The following is a 23,546-nucleotide window of genomic DNA, read 5'->3' as shown; positions in this document are numbered from 1 at the left end:
ATACTGTAGGAATACTTTGGGTGTGCCAAACGTCACAACGTAACTGGGTGGCTATAAAGGTGCACTACAAGTATCTTCGAAAGTGTCTGTTGGGTTGGCATGAATCGAGACTAGGATTTGTCACTCAGTATGACGGAGAGGTATCTCTGGGCCCACTCGGTAAGACATCATCGTAATGAGCTCAATGTGACTAAGGGTTGGTCACGGGATGATGTGTTACGGAACGAGTAAAGTGACTTGCCGGTAACGAGATTGAACGAGGTATTGGGATACTGACGATCAAATCTCGGGCAAGTAACATACCGATTGACAAAGGGAATTGTATACGGGATTGATTGAATCCTCGACATCCTGGTTCGTCCGATGAGATTATCGTGGAGCATGTGGGAGCCAACATGGGTATCCAGATCCCGCTGTTGGTTATTGACCGGAGAGTTGTCTCGGTCATGTCTACGTGTCTCCCGAACCCGTAGGGTCTACACACTTCAGGTTCGGTGACGCTAGAGTTGTAGAGATATTAGTATGTGGTTAACCGAAAGTTGTTCCGAGTCCCGGATGAGATTCCGGACATCACGGGGAGTTCCAGAATGGTCCGGAGGTAAAGATTTATACATAAGAAGTCCAGTTTCGGCCACCTGAAGAGTTTCGGGGGTCACTGGTATTGTACGGGGACCACTGGAAGGGTCCGGGTGGGGCCACCTATCCCAGAGGGCCCCATGGGCTGAAGTGGCGTGGGAACCAGCCCGTGGTGGGCTGGTGCGCCCCACCCAATGGCCCAAGGCGCCTAGGGTTGGAAACCCTAGGGGGCCGTTGCCCCCCGAGGGGGCATGCGCCCCCTGGTTGCAAACCCTAAGGGGGCCGTTGCCCCCCAAGGGGCCGCCGCCCCCCTATAGATGGGATCTCCAAGAGAGCATGCGCACCCCGAGCCCCTATATATAGTGGAGGGGAGGGAGTGCAGCCACACCCTAAGCCCTGGCGCCTCCCTCTCCCTCCCGTGACACCTCTTCCTCCTCCAGTAGCGCTTGGCGAAGCCCTGCTGGAATCCCGCTGCGTCCACCACCACGCCGTCATGCTGCTGGATATCCATCAACTTCTCCTCCCCCTTGCTGGATCAAGAAGGAGGAGACGTCTCTGCTCCGTACGTGTGTTGAACGCGGAGGTGCCGTCCGTTCGGCGCTAGGATCATCGGTGATTTGGATCACAACGAGTACGACTCCATCAACCCCGTTCTCTTGAACGCTTCCGCTCGCGATCTACAAGGGTATGTAGATGCACTCCTCTCTCTCCCGTTGCTAGATGACTCCATAGATTGATCTTAGTGATGCGTATAAAATTTTAAATTTCTGCAACGATCCCCAACAGTGGTATCAGAGATAGGTCTATGCGTAGTTTCTATGCACGAGTAGAACACAAGTTGTTGTGGGCGTCAATTTTGTCAATTTACTTGCTATTACTAGTCTTATCTTGATTCGGCGGCATCATGGGATGAAGCGGCCCGGACCGACCTTACACGTACGCTTACGTGAGACTGGTTCCACCGACTGACATGCACTAGTTGCACGAGGTGGCTAGCGGGTGTCTGTCTCTCCCACTTTAGTCGGATCGTATTCGATGAAAAGGGTCCTTATGAAGGGTAAATAGAAATTGGCATATGACGTTGTGGTTTTGGTGTAGGTAAGAAACTTTCTTGCTAGAAACCTATAGCAGCCACGTAAAAAAACTTGCAACAACAATTAGAGGACGTCTAACTTGTTCTTGCAGCATATGCCGTGTGATGTGATATGGCCAAAAGGATGTGATGAATGATATATGTGATGTATGAGATTGATCATGTTCTTGTAATAGGAATCACGACTTGCATGTCGATGAGTATGACAACCGGCAGGAGCCATAGGAGTTGTCTTAATTTATTTATGACCTGCGTGTCAACATAAACGTCATGTAATTACTTTACTTTATCGCTAACCGTTAGCCATAGTAGTAGAAGTAATAGTTGGCGAGACAACTTCATGAAGACACGATGATGGAGATCATGATGATGGAGGTCATGGTGTCATGCCGGTGACAATGATGATCATGGCGCCCCGAAGATGGAGATCAAAAGGAGCAAAATGATATTGGCCATATCATGTCACTATTTGATTGCATGTGATGTTTATCATGCTTTAAATCTTATTTGCTTAGAACGACGGTAGTATAAATAAGATGATCCCTCGCAATAATTTCAAGAAAGTGTTCCCCCTAACTGTGCACCGTTGCTAAGGTCCGTTGTTCCGAAGCACCACGTGATGATCGGGTGTGATAGGTTCTAACGTTCGCATACAACGGGTGTAAGCCAGATTTACACACGCAATACACTTAGGTTGACTTGACGAGCCTAGCATGTACAGACATGGCCTCGGAACATGGAAGACCGAAAGGTCGAACATGAGTCGTATAGAAGATACGATCAACATGAAGATGTTCACCGATGATGACTAGTCCGTCTCACGTGATGATCGGACATGGCCTAGTTGACTCGGATCATGTATCACTTAGATGACTAGAGGGATGTCTATCTGAGTGGGAGTTCATTAAATAATTTGATTAGATGAACTTAATTATCATGAACATAGTCTAAAAATCTTTGCAATATGTCTTGTAGATCAAATGGCCCACGCTAATGTTGCCCTCAACTTCAACGCGTTCCTATAGAAAACCAAGCTGAAAGACGATGGCAGCAACTACACGGACTGGGTCCGTAACCTGAGGATTATCCTCATAGCTGCCAAGAAAGCATATGTCCTTGATGCACCGCTAGGTGAAGCACCTGTTTTCCCAGCAGATCAAGACGTTATGAACGTCTGGCACACGCGTAGTGATGATTACTCCCTGGTTTAGTGCGGCATGCTTTACAGCTTAGAACCTGGGCTCCAAAAGCGTTTTGAGCATCACGGAGCATATGAGATGTTTCAAGAGCTGAAAATGGTTTTCCAAGTTCATGCCCGGGTCGAGAGATATGAAGTCTCCGACAAGTTCTACAGTTGTAAGATGGAGGAGAATAGTTCCGTCAGCGAGCACATACTCAAAATGTTTGGGTTGCACAACCGCTTGTCTCAGCTGGGATTTAATCTACCGGATGATGCGGTCGTTGAAAGAATCCTTCAGTCGCTCCCACCTAGCTACAAGAGCTTTGTGATGAACTTCAATATGTAGGGGATGGAAAAGACCATTCCTGAGGTATATTCAATGCTGAAATCAGCGGAGGTGGAAATCAAAAAGGAACATCAAGTGTTGATGGTGAATAAAACCACTAAGTTCAAGAAAGGCAAGGGTAAAAAGAACTTCAAGAAGGACGGCAAGGGAGTTGCCGTGCCCGGTAAGCAAGCTGCCGGGAAGAAGCCAAAGAATGGACCCAAGCCAGAGACTAAGTGTTTTTATTGCAAGGGAAACAGTCACTGGAAGCGGAACTGCCCCAAGTACTTAGCGGATAAGAAGGCCGGAAATGCCAAAGGTATATGTGATATACATGTTACTGATGTGTACCTAACCAGCGCTTGTAGTAGCTCCTGGGTATTTGATACCGGTGCAGTTGCTCATATTTGTAACTAAAAACAGGAGCTGCGGAATAAGCGGATACTGGCGAAGGACGAGGTGACGATGGGCGTCGGGAATGGTTCCAAGGTCGATGTGATCGCCGTCGGCATGCTACCTCTACATTTACCTACGGGATTAGTTTTAAACCTCAATAATTGTTATTTAGTACCAGCTTTGAGCATGAACATTGTATCCGGATCTCGTTTAATGCAAGATGGCTACTCATTTAAATCTGAGAATAATGGTTGTTCTATTTATATGAGAGACATGTTTTATGGTCATGCCCCGCTGGTCAATGGTTTATTCCTATTTAATCTCGAACGTGATGTTACACATATTCATAGTGTGAATGCCAAAAGATGTAAGGTTGATAATGATAGTCCCACATACTTGTGGCACTGCCGCCTTGGTCACATTGGTGTCAAACGCATGAAGAAACTCCATGCGGATGGACTTTTGGAGTCTCTTGATTATGAATCATTTGACACGTGCGAACCATGCCTCATGGGCAAAATGACCAAGACTCCGTTCTCCGGAACAATGGAGCGAGCAACCAACTTATTGGAAATCATACATACTGATGTGTGCGGTCCACTGAGCGTTGAGGCTCGCGGTGGCTATCGTTATGTTCTCACCCTCACTGATGACTTGAGTAGATATGGGTATGTCTACTTAATGAAACACAAGTCTGAGACCTTTGAAAAGTTCAAGGAATTTCAGAGTGAGGTTGAGAATCAACGTGACAGGAAAATCAAGTTCTTACGATCAGATCGTGGGGGAGAATATTTGAGTCATGAATTTGGCACGCACTTAAGGAAATGTGGAATTGTTTCACAACTCACGCCGCCTGGAACACCTCAGCGTAATGGTGTGTCCGAACGTCGTAATCGCACTCTATTGGATATGGTACGGTCTATGATGTATTTTACCGATCTACCGCTGTCATTTTGGGGTTATGCTATAGAGACTGCCGCATTCACTCTAAATAGGGCTCCGTCGAAATCCGTTGAGACGACACCGTATGAATTGTGGTTTGGTAAGAAACCTAAGCTGTCGTTTATGAAAGTTTGGGGATGCGATGCTTATGTCAAGAAACTTCAACCTGAAAAGCTCGAACCCAAATCGGAGAAATGCGTCTTCATAGGATACCCTAAGGAAACTATTGGGTATACCTTCTACCTCAGATCCGAAGGCAAGATCTTTGTTGCCAAGAATGGATCCTTTCTAGAGAAAGAGTTTCTCTCGAAAGAAGTAAGTGGGAGGAAAGTACAACTTGATGAAGTATTGCCTCTTGAACTGGAGAGTGGCGCAGCTCAAGAAAATGTTTCTGTGGCGCCTGCACCGACTAGAGAAAAGGTTAATGATGATGATCATGAAATTTCAGATCAAGTTGCTACTGAACTTCGTAGGTCCACAAGGGCATGTTCCGCACCAGAGTGGTACGGCAACCCTGTCCTGGAAATCATGTTGTTAGACAATGGTGAACCTTCGAACTATGAAGAAGCGATGGCGGGCCCAGATTCCGACAAATGGCTGGAAGCCATGAAATCCGAGATAGGATCCATGTATGAAAACGAAGTATGGACTTTGACTGACTTGCTCGATGATCGGCGAGCCATAGAAAATAAATGGATCTTTAAGAAGAAGACAGACACGGATGGTAATGTGACCATCTATAAGGCTCGGCTTGTCGCTAAGGGTTACCAACAAGTTCAAGGGGTTGACTATGGTGAGACTTTCTCACCCATAGCAAAGCTGAAGTCCGTCTGAATCATGTTAGCAATTGCCGCATTCTATGATTATGAGATATGGCAAATGGACGTCAAAACGGCATTCCTTAATGGTTTCCTTAAGGAAGAATTGTATATGATGCAGCCAGAAGGTTTTGTCAATCCTAAGAATGTTGACAAGGTGTGCAAGCTCCAACGCTCAATCTATGGGCTGGTGCAAGCATCTCGGAGTTGGACCATTCGATTTGATGAGATGATCAAAGTGTTTGGGTTTACACAGACTTATGGAGAAGCCTGTGTTTACAAGAAAGTGAGTGGGAGCTCTGTAGCATTTCTCATGTTATATGTGGATGACATACTATTGATTGGAAATGATATAGAATTCTTGGAAAGCATAAAGGCCTACTTGAACAAGTGTTTTTCAATGAAGGACCTTGGAGAAGTTGCTTATATATTAGGCATCAAGATCTATAGAGATAGATCGAGACGCCTCATTGGTCTTTCACAGAGCACGTACCTTGACAAGATATTGAAGAAGTTCAATATGGGTCAGTCCAAGAAGGGGTTCTTGCCTGTATTGCAAGGTATGAGATTGAGCACGGCTCAATGCCCGACCACGGCAGAAGATAGAGAAAAGATGAGCGTCGTCCCCTATGCCTCGGCCATAGGGTCAATTATGTATGCCATGCTGTGTACCAGACCTGATGTAAACCTTGCCGTAAGTTTGGTAGGAAGGTACCAAAGTAATCCCGGCATGGAACACTGGACAACGGTCAAGAATATCTTGAAGTACCTAAAAAGGACTAAGGATATGTTTCTCGTTTATGGAGATGACGAAGAGCTTGTCGTAAAGGGTTACGTCGATGCTAGCTTCACACAGATCTGGATGACTCCAAGTCACAAACCGGATACGTGTATATTTTGAATGGTGGGGCAGTCAGCTGGTGCAGTTGCAAGCAAAGCGTCGTGGCGGGATCTACATGTGAAGCGGAGTACATGGCAGCCTCGGAGGCAGCACATGAAGCAATCTGGATGAAGGAGTTCATTACCGACCTAGGAGTTATTCCCAATGCGTCGGGCCTGATGACTCTCTTCTGTGACAACACTGGAGCTATTGCCCTTGCCAAGGAGCCCAGGTTTCACAAGAAGACCAGGCATATGAAGCGTCGCTTCAACTCCATTCGTGAAAATATTCAAAATGGAGACATAGATATTTGTAAAGTGCATACAGACCTGAATGTCGCAGATCTGTTGACTAAACCTCTTCCTCGAGCAAAACATGATCAACACCAGAACTCTATGGGTGTTCGATTCATCACAATGTAACTAGATTATTGACTCTAGTGCAAGTGTGAGACTGTTGGAAATATGCCCTAGAGGCAATAATAAAATGATTATTATTATATTTCCTTGTTCATGATAATTGTCTATTGTTCATGTTGTAATTGTGTTATCCGGAAATCGTAATACATGTGTGAATACATAGACCACAACATGTCCATAGTGAGCCTCTAGTTGACTAGCTCGTTGATCAATAGATGGTTACGGTTTCCTGACCATGGACATTGGATGTCATTGATAACGGGATCACATCATTAGGAGAATGATGTGATGGACAAGACCCAATCCTAAGCATAGCACAAGATCGTGTAGTTCGTCTGCTAAAGCTTTTCTAATGTCAAGTATCTTTTCCTTACACCATGAGATTGTGCAACTCCCGGATACTGTAGAAATACTTTGGGTGTGCCAAACGTCACAACGTAACTGGGTGGCTATAAAGGTGCACTACGGGTATCTCCGAAAGTGTTTGTTGGGTTGGCACGAATCGAGACTGGGATTTGTCACTCCGTATGACAGAGAGGTATCTCTGGGCCCACTCGGTAAGACATCATCGTAATGAGCTCAATGTGACTAAGGGTTGGTCACGGGATGATGTGTTACAGAACGAGTAAAGTGACTTGTCGGTAACGAGATTGAACGAGGTATTGGGATACCGACGATCGAATCTCGGGCAAGTAACATACCGATTGACAAAGGGAATTGTATACGAGATTGATTGAATCCTCGACATCGTGGTTCGTCCGATGAGATTATCGTGGAGCATGTGGGAGCCAACATGGGTATCCAGATCCCGCTATTGGTTATTGACCGGAGAGTTGTCTCGGTCATGTCTACGTGTCTCCCGAACCCGTAGGGTCTACACACTTAAGGTTCGGTGACGCTAGAGTTGTAGAGATATTAGTATGCGGTTAACCGAAAGTTGTTCGGAGTCCCGGATGAGATTCCGGACGTCACGAGGAGTTCCGGAATGGTCCGGAGGTAAAGATTTATATATATAGGAAGTCCAGTTTCGGCCACCGGGAGAGTTTCGGGGGTCACCGGTATTGTATGTGGGTCCCGGGGGTCCACCGGATGGGGCCATCTATCCCGGAGGGCCCCATGGGCTGAAGTGGCGTGGGAACCAGCCCCTGGTGGGCTGGTGCGTCCCACCCAAAGGCCCAAGGCGCCTAGGGTTGGAAATCCTAAGGGGGCCGTTGCCCCCAAGGGGTCGCCGCCCCCCCCCCCTCTAGATGGGATCTCCAAGGGGGCATGCGCCCCCTAGCCCCTATATATAGTGGAGGGGAGGGAGGGCAGCCGCACCCTAAGCCCTGGCGCCTCCCTCTCCCTCCCGTGACACCTCTCCCTCCTCCAGTAGCACTTGGCGAAACCCTGCTGGAATCTCGCTGGTTCCACCACCACGCCGTCGTGCTGCTGGATCTCCATCAACTTCTCCTCCCCCTTGCTGGATCAAGAAGGAGGAGACGTCTCCGCTCCGTACGTGTGTTGAACGCGGAGGTGCCATCCGTTCGGCGCTAGGATCATCGATGATTTGGATCACGACGAGTACGACTCTATCAACCCCGTTCTCTTGAACGCTTCCGCTCGCGATCTACAAAGGTATGTAGATGCACTCATCTCTCTCTCTCTCTCGTTGCTAGATGAATTCATAGATTGATCTTGGTGATGCGTAGAAAATTTTAAATTTCTGCTACGATCCCCAACACCAACCACTATTTTGGACATGTTTTTGACAATGTTGTTAACACATCAGTAATAAACAAATAAACGGTAGAAAGTTAGAACGACACGGCAAGGCGCGTATATGCTTCTAGTGACGATGAAGGTCAGCAAATTGTACTACCTCTTGTTGTCAAAGTAGGACCAGGAGATGTGTCATGCACCGAAAAACATAGATAGTGGCTTTCAGGGGGAGAAGCAAGATGATCCACTTAGACTTGCCTATGACATAGAAAATACTTTTACGAATTTGTTGCAATGGCTACACGACATATTATGCATTTTTCTTTGTACTAAAATGAAATAAACAAATAGTTACATTACAGACTGGTGACACATAAGTATCAGGTGTGTACAAGAGGAAACCATCTATTATCTGCACATATAGCTCCATTTTAAAAGTTCTTACGTCACATTTAGATGTAATTCGGGTTGCTATTTAGTTAACATACAAGAATCCGCAAAAGAAGAAGAGATGTGTATGTACAACAAACACAAAACCAAAAGGGAAAAGGAGCTTAAAAACACTCGACGAACACATAATTATGATGTGGCTCTGTCAAGAAAAATGACCTCTTTATTTTCTGTTAATTTAAACTGACAGAGCATTGGGCACTAAAATAAACATTTACATTATAGGGTTCAATACACGGTTTACTAGTGCAGTCTAGCTACATACTCTCTTTTAAACCTCCTTTTTCCCCTAGGCTTGTACTCGTATACAACACGTCCATACTTTTAATCGTAAGTTGCAGTTGTAGTGTGTGATTAGCATCTCTGGAATATTTCTAAACTCAGAAGTGCATGGATTTTGAAACACTAGGCCGTCACTAGCTTTCAAGACAATATATGCAGAAAACACTTTATTTCTATCCATATATAATGTACGTCTTAATAGGATCCGGCTTGCCTGCTCCCTTCCCATGCTCCCATCCGTGCTCCCACTTCATCCTACGGCTGTCTTTTTCCCTTTTTCCTTTCTAATCTAATCATCTCCCCCCTAATTTTAAGGGGGTGGGGCCGGGCGTGCTGGCACACGTCCTGAAGTACATACCTTTCCATATAACTCTTGTGTCTCGGCCTTACCTATCCTTCTGAAAAAATATATCTGTCACATGCTTTTATGAGAGGGAGCGGCCATTGGCGAGTTGTAACACACATAGGAGAGGGAGCGACCATTGGCGAGTTGTAACGATCAGCTAATGTCTCACCACCTTTAAAAAAAAAACTAATGTCTCGCCAACCTCCCGTCTCTAAGCATATCCACACTTAAGGACATGGTACAAGTGCATGCTTTCACACCTACTCACCTTGCTGAGTATATATATCCAGTTGTTGTGCAATCCTATAACTAGCACCATACAGATCTTAAATCTTCCTCTCCTTTTGAACCTACAAGTCTACCAAAAAACAAGAACATAGCCGAAACAAGGGAGAAAGAGAGAGAAATGACAATGATGTGAAGACTAGTATATGAGCTAAATGATTGCACAAAAAACATTAGAAATGTGAGGCATCTGGAAATGCATCCCTCCAATAGCTTTGATCACCATATGGGCAAGAAACACAAGATGGCAAAGGACTTCAAGACCCGAAAGGAACCAACACAAATTTACAGAGTGCAGCACACTACCCGTTAAGCTTAGAGTCATCTAGCTTCATTGCCCCTATTGCATGGGACCAATCGACCAACGCGGATTTGTTCTTGCTCGTTTCATGTGATTCGCGTGAAGCCTATGGTCGGCATACCAAGGCGAAGGGGAAGGAAGAAGAAGTGGTATATGTAAAGACACTGGATGTCCATGCTAAAAAAATAAAGGTATTATTTTGGCTAATGTTGCTGACCGGCCGACCGGCCGAGCGCTCGATCGCTCACTGACTCACGCCCTAGCCAAGGTGTAGCCTACTCTGTGTCGGTTTTGGGAGTGGCTGCACAAGGCTACGTGTCCCGACTTCTGACCACACACCGCACCGCACCTTATTTCTTCTTCTCCGGGCAAATATCTCTCGTTCTTAACCGCACACACGGCTTTGGAAGCCCATGTGGCAACCTCCATGAATCGCCACCTCTTTCTCTCCCTATTTTTCCTGCCTCATGTGCCGTTCGTGGCCCGCACGTGACACTACCGCGCCGTTTTGCCAGCGGGAGGGACACCCCTTCGCAGTCCTTATGTTTTTAGGGGCATTGCAGTGATGCCTGGCCGGTCGACCAAGGTGGGAGGCGTTGCTGCACGGGAAGACGGGAGTGCAACGACGAGTTGCAACTGTCATCACATTAAGCTACAAGCGACAGCATGACGAGCTGCAACCAGCAACGGGGATGCTGCGATGGCTCGGTGACAAGCCGCAACCGACGTGATGGAAGAGCTGCAACCAACACCCTTGGACGCTGGGATGGGCCCGCCAACGAGCTACAACCAACATCTCACGAGAAGTTGCGATGGCGATATACAACTCTGGTTCTAGCACTGCCGACTTTGGGTTGGAGCTTTTATGAAACCCGGCTCCAACCCCGTCAGTTGCTCTGATTACAGCTTGTGGAATCAACGACGCCAGTTTGCTAGGGCCGGCGAGGTAAATTGGTGCGACCAATGCAGATGTTTGCTGGAACTGATGATGTCCACCACTGCGGCCGGCAAGGTCGATTGCTGAAACCGACGAGATGCGGTATAACAACGGGCTGGAAGTGGCACCAGGATAGCTATAACCGACAAACAAAAACTTTGTGACTGTCGACATTACAAGCTGCGACCGGTGAAAGGCTGCGCAACTATGACGACGAAAGTTGCAACCGAAAGACGACAATGCGACTGTCGGTGACCGCGACGCGGCGTGCGGCGCACCCGATGCTGCCAGTGAGCAATGGGCGAGCGAAGCCAAGCCCGTGACCCGTCAGAGTTGGAACCATGGGATAGCGGAGCTGCATCCGCCTGCAGTGCTCGGAACGGATTGCTGCGATATGGCCTGGTGGAGCTGCATCCATCCTACGCCACAAGCGAGGTGTAGTGGTGCTTCAAGGTCACCGGGATGGAACTGTGGCGTATCGGTTTCTTCTCCTCTTACCTGTGGCCAGGGTGAGAACAAGTCCACAAGCGGCTGATCCCACGGCTGCAGGGCGAGCAGCCTAGCCTGGCCTTATTTCTACCCAATCAAAACATGCCAGCTAACCCACTCTGTTGTTCCCGCAAAAGGTTGTCCGCGCGTGCAGTGGCGGAGACAGCGCCCGGCGACCCCGGGCACTTGCCCGGGCTCGCTCCCTGTCCGATAGCAAAGGATGGGCAATGTTACGATGGGCTAAACCTGCTCACTAATGCGGGATTACCCGGGCAAGAGTGTGTTGGGCCTCCTTCAGCTGACAATCCAGCCCAGTTAATATCCGACCGAACAAAAAGACTTCTTTAATCTGCACACGTTTCTTCGTTTCTCGCATCTGAGCGGCGCAGGGAGTTGCAGGGGAGACGGCGAGCGAAGGATCTGGGCGACCGGAGGCTGCAGGCTGGCCGAAGGCGAGCAGCCGAGGACGAGCGAGGGGCGCAATCTACTCGTCCCCTCCTTCCTCTCCTTCGGCAATTCCTTCGGTAAAAGATTGCTTATCTGATCTGGGCTACTGAGGATTGATATGCCAAGATGATGAGATTTTAATAAATAACTGAACACATGCCTTCGGTAATTTAGGGGATTTCCATGATTTTTTTTAAACTATGATGATTTTTATAGCAAATTCGGAAACTATACACCCTAATAGAGAAAAATCAAAAGTATAACCCCGTCGGCCTCTTGTTGGCCGAAAAGAGACTTTTAGGCCTCTTGTTGGCCGAAGAGGGACTTTTCGGCCAACAGTTGGCCAAAGAGTCCCTCTTCGGCTAACACCTGCTCTACTTTTTAGAAAATTCATATAAAAAAGGATTTTTAGTATTTTAATTTGATTCTTTTTGCATTAGATTAGAAATTTTATGAAGTTTCTATAGATATCAAGTTTGACTAGATTTGAAAGTTTAAATTTGAATTTTCATGAATTTTCTCAAATCACTAGGTTGCCTATAATTTGAGCTACGAATATTCTTTTTAGATGATTCTTTTTGCTACTGGTTCTTTGTGACTTTGTTTATCAGTAGTAATTAATTGGTGAATTTTAGGATTATTTAAAATTAGGTTTTTACGTCATTCTCTCCCTTTATTTTCTCCCGCCATTTTATTTCCCGCCATTCTCTCCCTTCATTTTCTTTCCCGCCATTCTCTCCCGCCATCTTCTTTCTCGCCATCTTCTTTCTCGCCATCTTCACTTCTCAACTTATAAAACGAGCCTCATGGTGTCCACGATCGTAGATAACATCGTCTGACACGGTCTGTGTCTCTTGCGTCGGTGCTGCTGGTGGAGTGTGAAACACTGTCTGAGAGAAGTCATAAGTGTTTGCAGCTTCGTCATCATCATCGGAGAGTGTTTCACACTTATGACTTCTCTCACACAGTGTTTCACACTCCACATGAAGGCATCATCGTCATCCTCCGTCGATGCAGCACTCCTTAGTGTGGCGGGAGAGAATGGCGGGAAATAAAATGGCGGCAAAGAAAATGGAGGGAAAAAGATTGCGGGAAAGTATTTTTTTTCATGTATAAAACGGCAATGGTTGTACAAGATTTACAAGGCACTTTTAAATATAAACTCCTATGAAGCTCAAAACAAGTTTTCTAGTAGGATAAAATAAATAAAATACAAAAAAATACTACAAATAAAATAGCTACTGATAACTAAACAGAAACAAAAAGAATATGTCAAAAAACTAAAGAAAATAAAATTTAAAGCAATTAAAATTAAAAGAAATAGCATAAAACCTAACAAACACTAAAACATAACTGTTTTCATAAAAACCTAATTTTAAATAATTATAAAATTTGCCAATTAATTACTACTGATAAACAAATTCACAAAGAACCAGTAGCAAAAAGAATCATCTTAAAAAATACTCCTAACTCAAATTATAGGCAATCTAGTTATTTGAGCAAATTCATGAAAAAAATTAAATTCAAACTTTCAAATCTAGTCAAACTTGATATCTACAGAAACTTCATAAAATTTCTAATCTAATGCAAAAAGAATCAAATTAAAATACTAAAAATCCTATTTGATATGAAATTTTTTTAAACAGTAGAGCAGGTGTTGGCCGAAGAGGGACTCTTTGGCCAACTGTTGGCCGAAAAGTACTTTTTGGCCAACGGTTGGCCGAAAAGTCCCTCTTCGGCCAACAGGAGGCCGAAAAGTCCCTTTTCGGCCAACAAGAGGCCGACGGGGGTGATACTTTTGATTTTTCTCCATTAGGTGTATAGTTTCCGAATTTATTATAAAAATCATCATAGTTTCAAAAAACCGAAAAGTCCCTTTTCGGCCAACAAGAGGCCGACGGGGGTGATACTTTTGATTTTTCTCCATTAGGTGTATAGTTTCCGAATTTATTATAAAAATCATCATAGTTTCAAAAAACCGAAAAGTCCCTTTTCGGCCAACAAGAGGCCGACGGGGGTGATACTTTTGATTTTTCTCCATTAGGTGTATAGTTTCCGAATTTATTATAAAAATCATCATAGTTTCAAAAAACCGAAAAGTCCCTTTTCGGCCAACAAGAGGCCGACGGGGGTGATACTTTTGATTTTTCTCCATTAGGTGTATAGTTTCCGAATTTATTATAAAAATCATCATAGTTTCAAAAAAAATCGATTTCCATTGGGATTGATATGAATATATGAACTTGTTGTGGTGGCCTGTAACCTGTCAGAGAAGTGCATATTACACCCCCAACTCTAGCCCTAGTCTAATATACACCCGTCAACTCCAATACCGTCTAAAATACACCCCCAACTCTCAAAACCGGCTAGAATTCAACCCTCCCCTCCCTGTTGACCGGTTTTGACTTGAGTGAACAGTAAAAACAAAAATTTTAAAAACAAAAAAAATTATTTTTTTTGACAAAATTCAAAAAGTTACAAGTTTTTTCACCGCATGAACAGTAATTCAAAAAAAATCACCTTTTCAGCATGTTTGGACAGGTGAGTAAATTTGAGATGTCCGTAAATTCGAAAAAAAAATCAAAATTTTCAGCATGGTGAACAGTAATTCGGGAAAAAATCCAAAAAAAAGAGAGAAGTGTATATTACACCCCTCAACTCTAGCCCTAGTCTAATATACAACCCCAACTTCAAAACCGTCTAATCTACAACCTCCAACTCTTAAAACCGGCCAAAATTTAACCCTCCCCTCCCCTTGACCGGGTTTGACCCATTGACTGATAAACAGTAAGTTCGGAAAAAATGAAAATTCAGAAAAAAAAAATTTAGAAAGCATTTTTTGCCTCTGGATGAACAGTATTTAAAAAAAAATTGGGAACAAAATTTTTTAAAAATAAATTCGACTTTTCACCGGTGAACAGTATTAAAAATTCAGTTTTTTACATGTACCCGGAGGTAATAAATTGGAAACAAAATTCGTCGGGATTTGTTTTTTGAATTACTGTAAACAGCGTGAACAGTATTCAAAAAAGTAAAAAATCAGGAAAATCATTTTTTCACTGCGTGAACAGTGACCGAGGGAAAATTTTCGTTCCAAAAGTTCGAACCTTTTTTGAGTTACTGTTCGCATGATGGAAAAGTCGAAATTATTTTTAAAATTTTGTTCCCAACTATTTTTTGAATTTACAAATTTTTTATTTTTATTTTTATGAATTTTCCAATTATTTTTTCAAATTTACTGTTCATCAGTCAACGGGTCAGACCCGGTCAAAACCGGTCAAGGGGAGAGGAGGGTTGAATTTTGGCCGGTTTTAAAAGTTGGAGGTTGCAGATTAGACGGTTTTGGAGTTGGAGATTGTATATTAGACTAGGGCTAGAGTTGATGGGTGTAATATGCACTTCTCTAAAAAAAAATCACCACGCGCTCAAACATCATCCATGCAAAAAAAAGGGTTAAATCGATTTTACTGTTCACCAAGCTGAAATTTTGAAAAAAAATTTGAATTTACGGACATCTCGAATTTACTCTGGTGTCCAAACATGCTGAAAAGGTGATTTTTTTTTAATTTACTGTTCACGCGATGAAAAAAACTTGGAAATTTTTTGAATTTAAAAAAAAAGTATTTATGGATGTAACATCTCAAGTATTTTTGAATGTTTTCAAAAAAAACTTGGAACATTTTATTTTTACTGTTCACTCAGTCAAAACTGGTCAAACTGGATCAAAACCGGTCAACAGGGAGGGGAGGGTTGAATTATGGCGAGTTTTAAGAGTTGGGGGTGTATATTAGACGGTATTGGAGTTGGGGTGTATATTAGACTAGGGCTAGAGTTGGGGGGTGTAATATGCACTTCTCTCGTAACCTGTAGGCATACGTGCCGATTTCTATGCTAAAGCAGCTTGTACGTGCTCCCAAGGGCATTGTTGTTCATGTCGTGATCTTGCACAGTATAGAGAAAAAATATATATTTTGCAGTTGGAAATTATAGAAAGGGTAACTATGTAAGAAGTCGCAACCTGCAATATTTCTACCTTCTGGTTACGTCATAGGATGCAAATTTCTTGATGTGTAGTTTGTTGTTTTTCTGCTGGTAGGAGGGAAAGAAATATATAACTGATTTTAGTTTACTTTACTGTAGACTTAATATTTGATGATACATATATGCAGCTGTTGCAAGTAGCTTTGTACTGTGAACTTGTGGTACCACATATTATTCGAACATTTACTATAATGAAGTCTCCATTGCCTCATGTTTTTCTTTAGCGCATTGTCGGTATGTTCCATTTGACCATCTCTATTCTTACAAACTTTCTATTTTGAATATATTTACATTTCACAAATAAATTTATTTTAATTACAAATTCATTTTTTTTATCTTGTAGTGCCTTCCAGGACTTTGGCAACGTAATGAGTTTGCTTCTATGCAAGGTTGGTTATACGTCTTTCTTTTGCCAAAAATGATTAAGTGAGAGATCCTTTTGACCGTGATGGAAGAAATTGAACAATGACATGTGATATGGATAGCTTTACTTTAAAATTACATTTTGTTGGATATGAAGTTTGAAATTTTGGTGCTACATTATATGTTGTATATATCGGAATACCCGATTTTTGATTTCTAGATGAGTAAAATACATTGGAGGTCCTAGAAGTATTCCAAGTGTGTCAAGTAGGCCCTAAAAGGCGCGGGCAAAATACACATATAGGACCCGTGGTGAATGATTTCAAACTTTTAGGACCTATTTGACACATTTGGAATACTTTTAAGACCTCTGGTGTATTATACTCTTTTTAGGTTATACATTTAGGCTCAACTTGCCCAGGCTCCATAAAATTTCTGGCTCCGCCATTGCGCGCGTGTAACTAAATTGAAAAATCATTTAATCGTTGTTTTTTATACTTTCTTCGTATTATCCTGTAGCACGGAAGCGAATTTGGTGCTCCCGGGTGCGCATTCACCCTATAAATATTTTTTTAAGTTAAATTTTGTTGAAACTTATTTGGAATCAACATGATTAAGTAATTGTATTTGTATAAAAATGCTTGCCAGGGAATGACTTTCATTATATACCGAGTGAAAGATTCAATAAAGGACGATATATACAAGTACTATTCACCCTAGTGGCAAAATCTACCGGCTTAACTGGACGAGCGAAGCGCTCTCAAAAAAAAAAAAAAAGAAACTGGACAAGAGAAACTGTCGGTCTCGTCTCACCCTCCCCCAAACGAAACCCTACTCCTTGCCCTCAACTTTCCTCTCTCGCGGCGGCGGCAGCGGGATCTAGGGCGGGCGCGGCAGGTCACCCCCCCCCCCCCCCCCCCCCCCCCCCCCCCCCCCCCCCCCCCCTCTTCTCTCTCTCCCTCTCTCTGTCTGCGCGCGGCCTGCGCCCTCTTCTATCCCTTCATTCGCAGCAAGGCAGCGGCGGCGGCGTAGATGGTCTATAGGATTAGATCATGTTTCTTATTTTGCGTCGGCTGATGCTTGATGCAGGAAGTAGTGTCTTACTCCCTCCGTCCGGAAATACTTGTCATCAAGATGAATAAAAGGGGATGTATTTAGATATATTTTAGTTCTAGATACACCTCTTTTTATCCATTTTCATGACAAGTATTTCCGGACGGAGGGAGTATGTTTTAACCGATTTTGCTTCAACAAGAAAGAAACTTGTGTTAACTGATGGGGGGCATATCTGGTCTTCTCCTTTCTCATACTTTTGCTGAACTCAGAGACAAATTTGCTAATCACATTGTGGTGCTTATTACCTGAAAAATATTGTGAATGATGCCATACTGGGGCCTACACAGAGGGATCATTTACATTTTGCTCTGGCTGGGGCTTGATGCTGGAACTAGTGTTGATGTTCTTTAGGACTTCAGGCTGCTCGAATCTGAATGTTGTTTGAACTGTTTTTACCTGGCAAGAACCTTACTTTGAATGATGGTTATATCTTACCATCATCATCTTTAATCATGTGAAATTCGTGTATTCTGTAGATCAACATAGTAATTTCGAAATAAGTTGCAGTAAAAATCTTGGAGGCAGAATTACAAGCCTTAAATAACACATGTAAGCTTTTCGAGGTTTAATTCCTTATATTACAGTATAAGTGAAAACCTCATGGCCGCCTGGCCGGAACAGGCTGCAACAGCAAGGCCCCAAACCTGATTTTTCATTATTAAGTCTCATGTGCTCAGCATACTCCTTTTACACGTCTCTACACATATGACCCTCTGTTCAAATGCCTTAAATTGTTTGCAGATTTTGAACCTCTTTCTTCTGTCAGCATTGGTGGTTTTCTCATGTTATCAGTTGACACTTAATTCTTTTTTAAGCAGAGTTGACACTTAGTTCTGTTGATTGATATATGCAGCTAAAATATCAACCCAGGAATGGCAATGTCTTGGACACGAGCATTGAAGCATGGAGTTACTCCAAGGGATGCAGCTCAACTGGTCGGGATAAGAGGCTTTGCAGCTCAGGCCAAGGGAAAGAAGGGTGGGAAAGGTGGTGCGGCTGATGCTAAACCTGTGCTCAGCAAAGAAATGAAGAGTACAACTGTGTTTGGGGCAAATATCCTGAAGGAGGGTTCTGACCCGAAGATCCAACCAGATTCGGAGTACCCTGACTGGCTGTGGCACCTGGTTGACAAGCGTCCTGTGCTGAGCGAGCTGCGGAGGAAAGATGCCAAGACACTGCCTTATGAAGACCTGAAGCGTTTCGTCAAGTTGGACAACCGGGCTAGGATCAAGGAAAACAATGCTCTCACTGCTAAGAACTGATCAGGAGAATCACATCTCATGTAGTGGTCAAAGTAAGCATATTGTCCTGTCTTTTGTTACAAGGTTTATTAGTTACTTTTGGTAATAATGGAGTGACTTATTTGCTTGGCTCAGTACAATGTAGGCTATGTGACCAACATGCTGTTTGTCATGTTCTTGTTTAGAGGTAACTTCTGTATCTTGCAGCAAATCCTGTAGGAAGTTTCCCATGCTCTTGCTTGGCTTGGTACACTGTTTTGCAGCAGGAGTTTTAAGCCTATCAATAGAAAGACAGAGATATTTGAATATGAGTAGAACATGCACACAAAAATTACAGCTTTGCAAAATTAGCAAAGGGTGACTATGCTGCATCAGACTCATGAATTCATTTGAATAATTGGTGAATGTGATTTAGGAGACTGTAACTTGGAGCAGCACTGCAATGCTACTTTTCTAGCACAAACTGCAATGATCTTTAGTGATAAAAGAAAATCATGTTGTGCATCCTCACGCTGCATTCTCTCATGCGTTCAACATATTAGAGTCCGATCCAACATTTGCTGAGAGTTTGTGCAACCAGAGTATTTTGTCAAAGAAATAACAATATTTCAGTTCCTGAGCATACAGTAGAGGCAACGTTTAGTTCTGATAGCAAAAGAGAACGCCAACAACTTTACTGTAATAACTACTGCAATCAACCTTAAACTGATAACCAGATAAGAAGAAGCAAAATTCTGATTAAATGTTAGAACTTTGCTATATCTATCTAAAACCTGCACTCTCATTAATCCCCAAATTTCAGGCGCATAAGAGGATAGCCAGACCTTTTCTGAACTTCGTAGTACTGTCCATTGTTTGTGGAGCTATATATATGTAGACTTCAGATCAGCTATAGTTGAGGTTAAATTATTAACTGCGACTTTATAAAGATGTAATGAGAAGGGAATAATAATCAGTAAGCCAATGATGTCACAACGGCCATGTCCACAACCGCATCATACGGCCGGTGAGCTAGTAAAGATTCAAGTCAATATTTATTCAACCACCAAAAACCAGAAGAAAACTGGAGGCATGTATGACAAGCACAAAACCGAAGAGAAAAAGGAGGTCAAAAACACGCGGACACATTCCATGTTTCTTTACCTATGAATATTGTCTTTAGTTCTTTCTTTATTTATTTTCTTTCAAAGAGTCTTCATGTTTTGTTACCATAGTGAACTGGCAGATACGTTATTTGTTCAAATGAGCGAAATTTGCAGGTTTTACTGGCCTAGTATTCTCTCTGAAACCTCCTTTTCCTAGGCTTGATAAATACGACCCAGATACTATAGTGAGTTCTCTTGCGGGTTGTGAACATGTAATACTGCAATCGACAGGTTAAACTGGGTTTGTCTAGAATAAAATCATTACTAAAATGTTGGATTTAAGAATCAAAATTCTGAGTTAAATTTGCCAAGCACAGTTCGTTGATTGTTGATAAACATGACGCAAATAGATCAATGTCATTTCAGACCAAACATTTTTCGAAGATCAGGTGTACGTGCAATGCTGTTAAATTGGAGGTACCAATTCCCCTGCTGCTTGGGGACAATTTTTAAGATCAGGTGATGCGCCACACTGTTAGCACACACTGTCTCGTGGTAGGTGGCAACTCATTGTATGGAACCTGGAAAGAACTTTTCTTCTGCACCTTTATAAGTGCCTTAAAAATTCGTGTAAACATTTAAGGGGGTGTACCGAAGCAAAACTCACATAGACTATTGTACTGATACACATGGATGCTGGTAATTGCGACTATCCTTTTCTGTACCAGAAGATATGATCTTAATGTGAGGCAAATAGGTGGTAGCTAATGCACCCATCAACCTTCCCACACGTGAGTATGATCAATTCGCATAAAGGATGCCAACGCACTATGTTCTGTCGTTAAATGTAGTCCTGTTTCATGTAGCTATCCATCTTTGCTCTTTTGCGATGATATATAGCAGCATCCAAACCAACACAAAGTGAACGGACGGAGTATAATAATAAGCATGTTGTGAAATTTACAACTTTAATTCTTTTCAGTATCCAAAATACCAACTTCACAAAAATGGTGAGCGTAATTTTAGGTTCTTGAAAGCTCACCAACCTTCCATTAATTAGGTTCTTATATAGGAAACTGCACTGGACATATCACGTATCTTTGATTGTAACCTTCCATATAACATGTCACATATCCTACCTCTCCTTACAAAGCCAACTGACCCAAACCAAAACGACTCAGGTTGTGATTTTGGAAAAGAAGATTGTCTATATCAATTGCGAAAAATATCGCATATTAAGCTTAGGCACTTGTGTGTTAAGAATGGAAGGCACTCAGGAAAATATTCTTTGTAGAAGGCTACAAGTGTGCGCAACATGGTTGGCCGCATAGCTAGGTATGTGCCATGTGTCATGACCACCAGGAGAACGTTGCTTGTTTCTTGGTATTCTGCTTGTTCGTCCAGGAGCTTTGGCACCACGCCCTTTAGCTTTGCAAGCAAATGCCCGCGCTCGCACCACCGGCCGCCACCACCTCACAACTAAACTAGTGGTCGAAGCATCATAGGCGTGCTTGGAGCTGCCTCGTTTAGATTGTAGAGTGGACCACCTAGAAGGAGAGGAATGAGGGTCCCTTCAAGAATGTCGCCTCCACCATGAATCAAAACTTTTGTTGTGCGACTGAGGAGATCACTCTGAGGAATAAAGCGGGACAAAGCAAACTATTTTCAGCTTATGCACCATCCTTACAACCTGACAGCCGAGGCAACCAATCTGCTGCAGCGTTGTAGTGTTATCCTTCGAATAGTCATTTCTTTGGGAATTGGTAGCTTTTGTTCCTTTGATACGTTGTTCTCACACTACCCTCTCCTATAACCAATAAAAGGTTGTGCCGCCAATATTGGTGTCGTATTTGGTGAATTTGGCCATATCTTTGCTCATTTAGCAAAGCTGCAATTGTTGTGTACAAATTATACTTCAGATACTTCGAGATCACCAAATACGATTGATGTAACATAGTCACCAAATACGATTCCTTGGATCGATTCCTTTTAGGTTGTGCCGCCAATAAGGTTGTGCTGCCAATATTGTTGCGTGCAAATTTCACTTTTCCGCATTTCTTAGATCGATTCCTTTTAGCCACGAATAAAGCCTACAACTTTAAAAATCCAGTGAAAATTAGCGCAGAAATCGCAGCATGGACATTGAGCACTCCATCGACTCGCCGGCGGCCACGTGCGGAGACGCAAGCCAGGAGCAGCTGCGGCCTGTCGTACGAGCCGGCAAACAGGGACATAATTCTCGTCGGTCAGGCCTACCATGGAGAAGTATGACGGCCAGGCAACAGCATCGACATCCATCGCTCCCACGCATGTGGATCTCACACGAGTCAGCGCTTCGGGGAGCTTCATCACGAGCAACGCGGTGGCGTCGTTCACGGCCTCGCGCGTCACGGCGCCGGGCCTTCAGCTCCAACGCGGCGTGCCTGCAGGCAGCCTCATGAGTCCGTGCACGCACAGAAGCTTGAAGAACACGCGGCAACCATGCCCTGACTCCCTCCTGGCCATGTGCGCATGCTTGCATGCATGCATGCCGAAATTCCAACCAGGCTCTTCTGCTTCGACGTGATTACTTCGTGCCGCACCAGTAGCCCCGACGTGACGCAGCAGCGGAACAGCATCAACCCGTCCGCCGACGTGTCATCTACATCGAGCCGACCGACTGCACCGATCGATCTGGACTGCATCAAGGCCAACTACACCAAGCCCAACCACGATATCAAGCTGACTACGAGTCAAGATCATCGTCGAGCACATCTATAAGAAGCAACCACGACATGCGATCATTCATACGCTAGGGCGGTGTGCAACCAGATGCAATGCTTCATCGACTTCTCTGGCAAGACACAACATTGACATCTTGCAAGCGATACATTATCGTTGACATGTCACTGCGACGCCGCGCCAACACTTCATCGTCAAGATCTTCATCACCATCATCATCAACACACTGCCCACTACCTCGCCCACAAGATGGACACCTGCCGTTCTCTGACAGATATTTCTGCAAGACACGACCTCGTCGATGGCATTGACCGCGTCATTCACCACGGCATGACTGCATCGACACGGCGTCACTATAGTGGCAACCGCTACATGCCAACACGGCTCTGGCAAAACCAATGTGTGCTCGATGGATTTCCTTCGGTCTTGGCAAAATCGGTGGACTCATCACTGACGACACCCTCTGACATCCGCAAGGTGCATCATCCACGAATGCAACCCCATCATCCACAACATAGCACATTTTTTTACGCCTCCGGCTTTGTGCGGCTTCATTATCCACGACGATTACCCATCGGCCACGACTACATCACCATGATCAGCTACCTCGACATCGACATTAATGACTTGGTCTACAGCAACTCATCGGCAATTCTCTAGTCAACGTCGTCTGCGTTGTCACTAGCATTCACGCCACTCCCGCTGTGACCGCGGGAGGGAATAGAGGAGAGACAAGAAAGGCACCAGAAGGGGACATAGTCACCGCCCTACGTGCCGACGCAGTTGATGATGGCGCAGCGGAGAAGACGACATAAGCGCAAGACTTTGAGTTTAGTCGCAATCGTTCGTGTCACTCCCTACGATTGAAGGGGAATGTTAGAGATAATAAGAGTTAGAAATAAATATGTAATACATATAAAATAGATTTAAACAACCTTGCCTTGTACTCCAAGCCTATCCCTCTCTCATGTGCTCTATATATACCCCTACGAGGGTTAGATTAGTACAACACATAATTCTAGAGTTTCATATTTTCACGGTAAAAAAAGGAAAGATAGTCAGTGAGCCATTGGACAGGTCACAAAGCCCATGTCCACAACAGCATCATACGGCCG

General features: G+C 43.9%; 1 protein-coding gene across 1 annotated transcript; it reads left to right on the top strand.

The window, feature by feature from the left end:
* The first annotated feature begins 17,532 nt into the window (after positions 1-17,532).
* Positions 17,533-18,933, top strand: LOC125515838 (54S ribosomal protein L37, mitochondrial-like). The gene has a single exon (XM_048681338.1). It carries the CDS (start codon positions 18,257-18,259, stop codon positions 18,644-18,646), a length of 390 nt encoding a protein of 129 aa, XP_048537295.1. The 5' UTR covers positions 17,533-18,256; the 3' UTR covers positions 18,647-18,933.
* Positions 18,934-23,546: the final 4,613 nt, after the last annotated feature.

Source organism: Triticum urartu, chromosome 6, assembly GCF_003073215.2.
Source record: "Triticum urartu cultivar G1812 chromosome 6, Tu2.1, whole genome shotgun sequence".
NCBI lineage: Eukaryota > Viridiplantae > Streptophyta > Magnoliopsida > Poales > Poaceae > Triticum > Triticum urartu.
Note: the sequence above shows the minus strand (reverse complement) of the source record. Positions and strands in the feature narration are given on the sequence as shown.

What these genes read in the sequence shown, in the direction of transcription:
- LOC125515838 (XM_048681338.1), top strand. Translation starts at nt 18,257, where the DNA reads ATGGCAATGTCTTGGACACGAGCATTGAAGCATGGAGTTACTCCAAGG.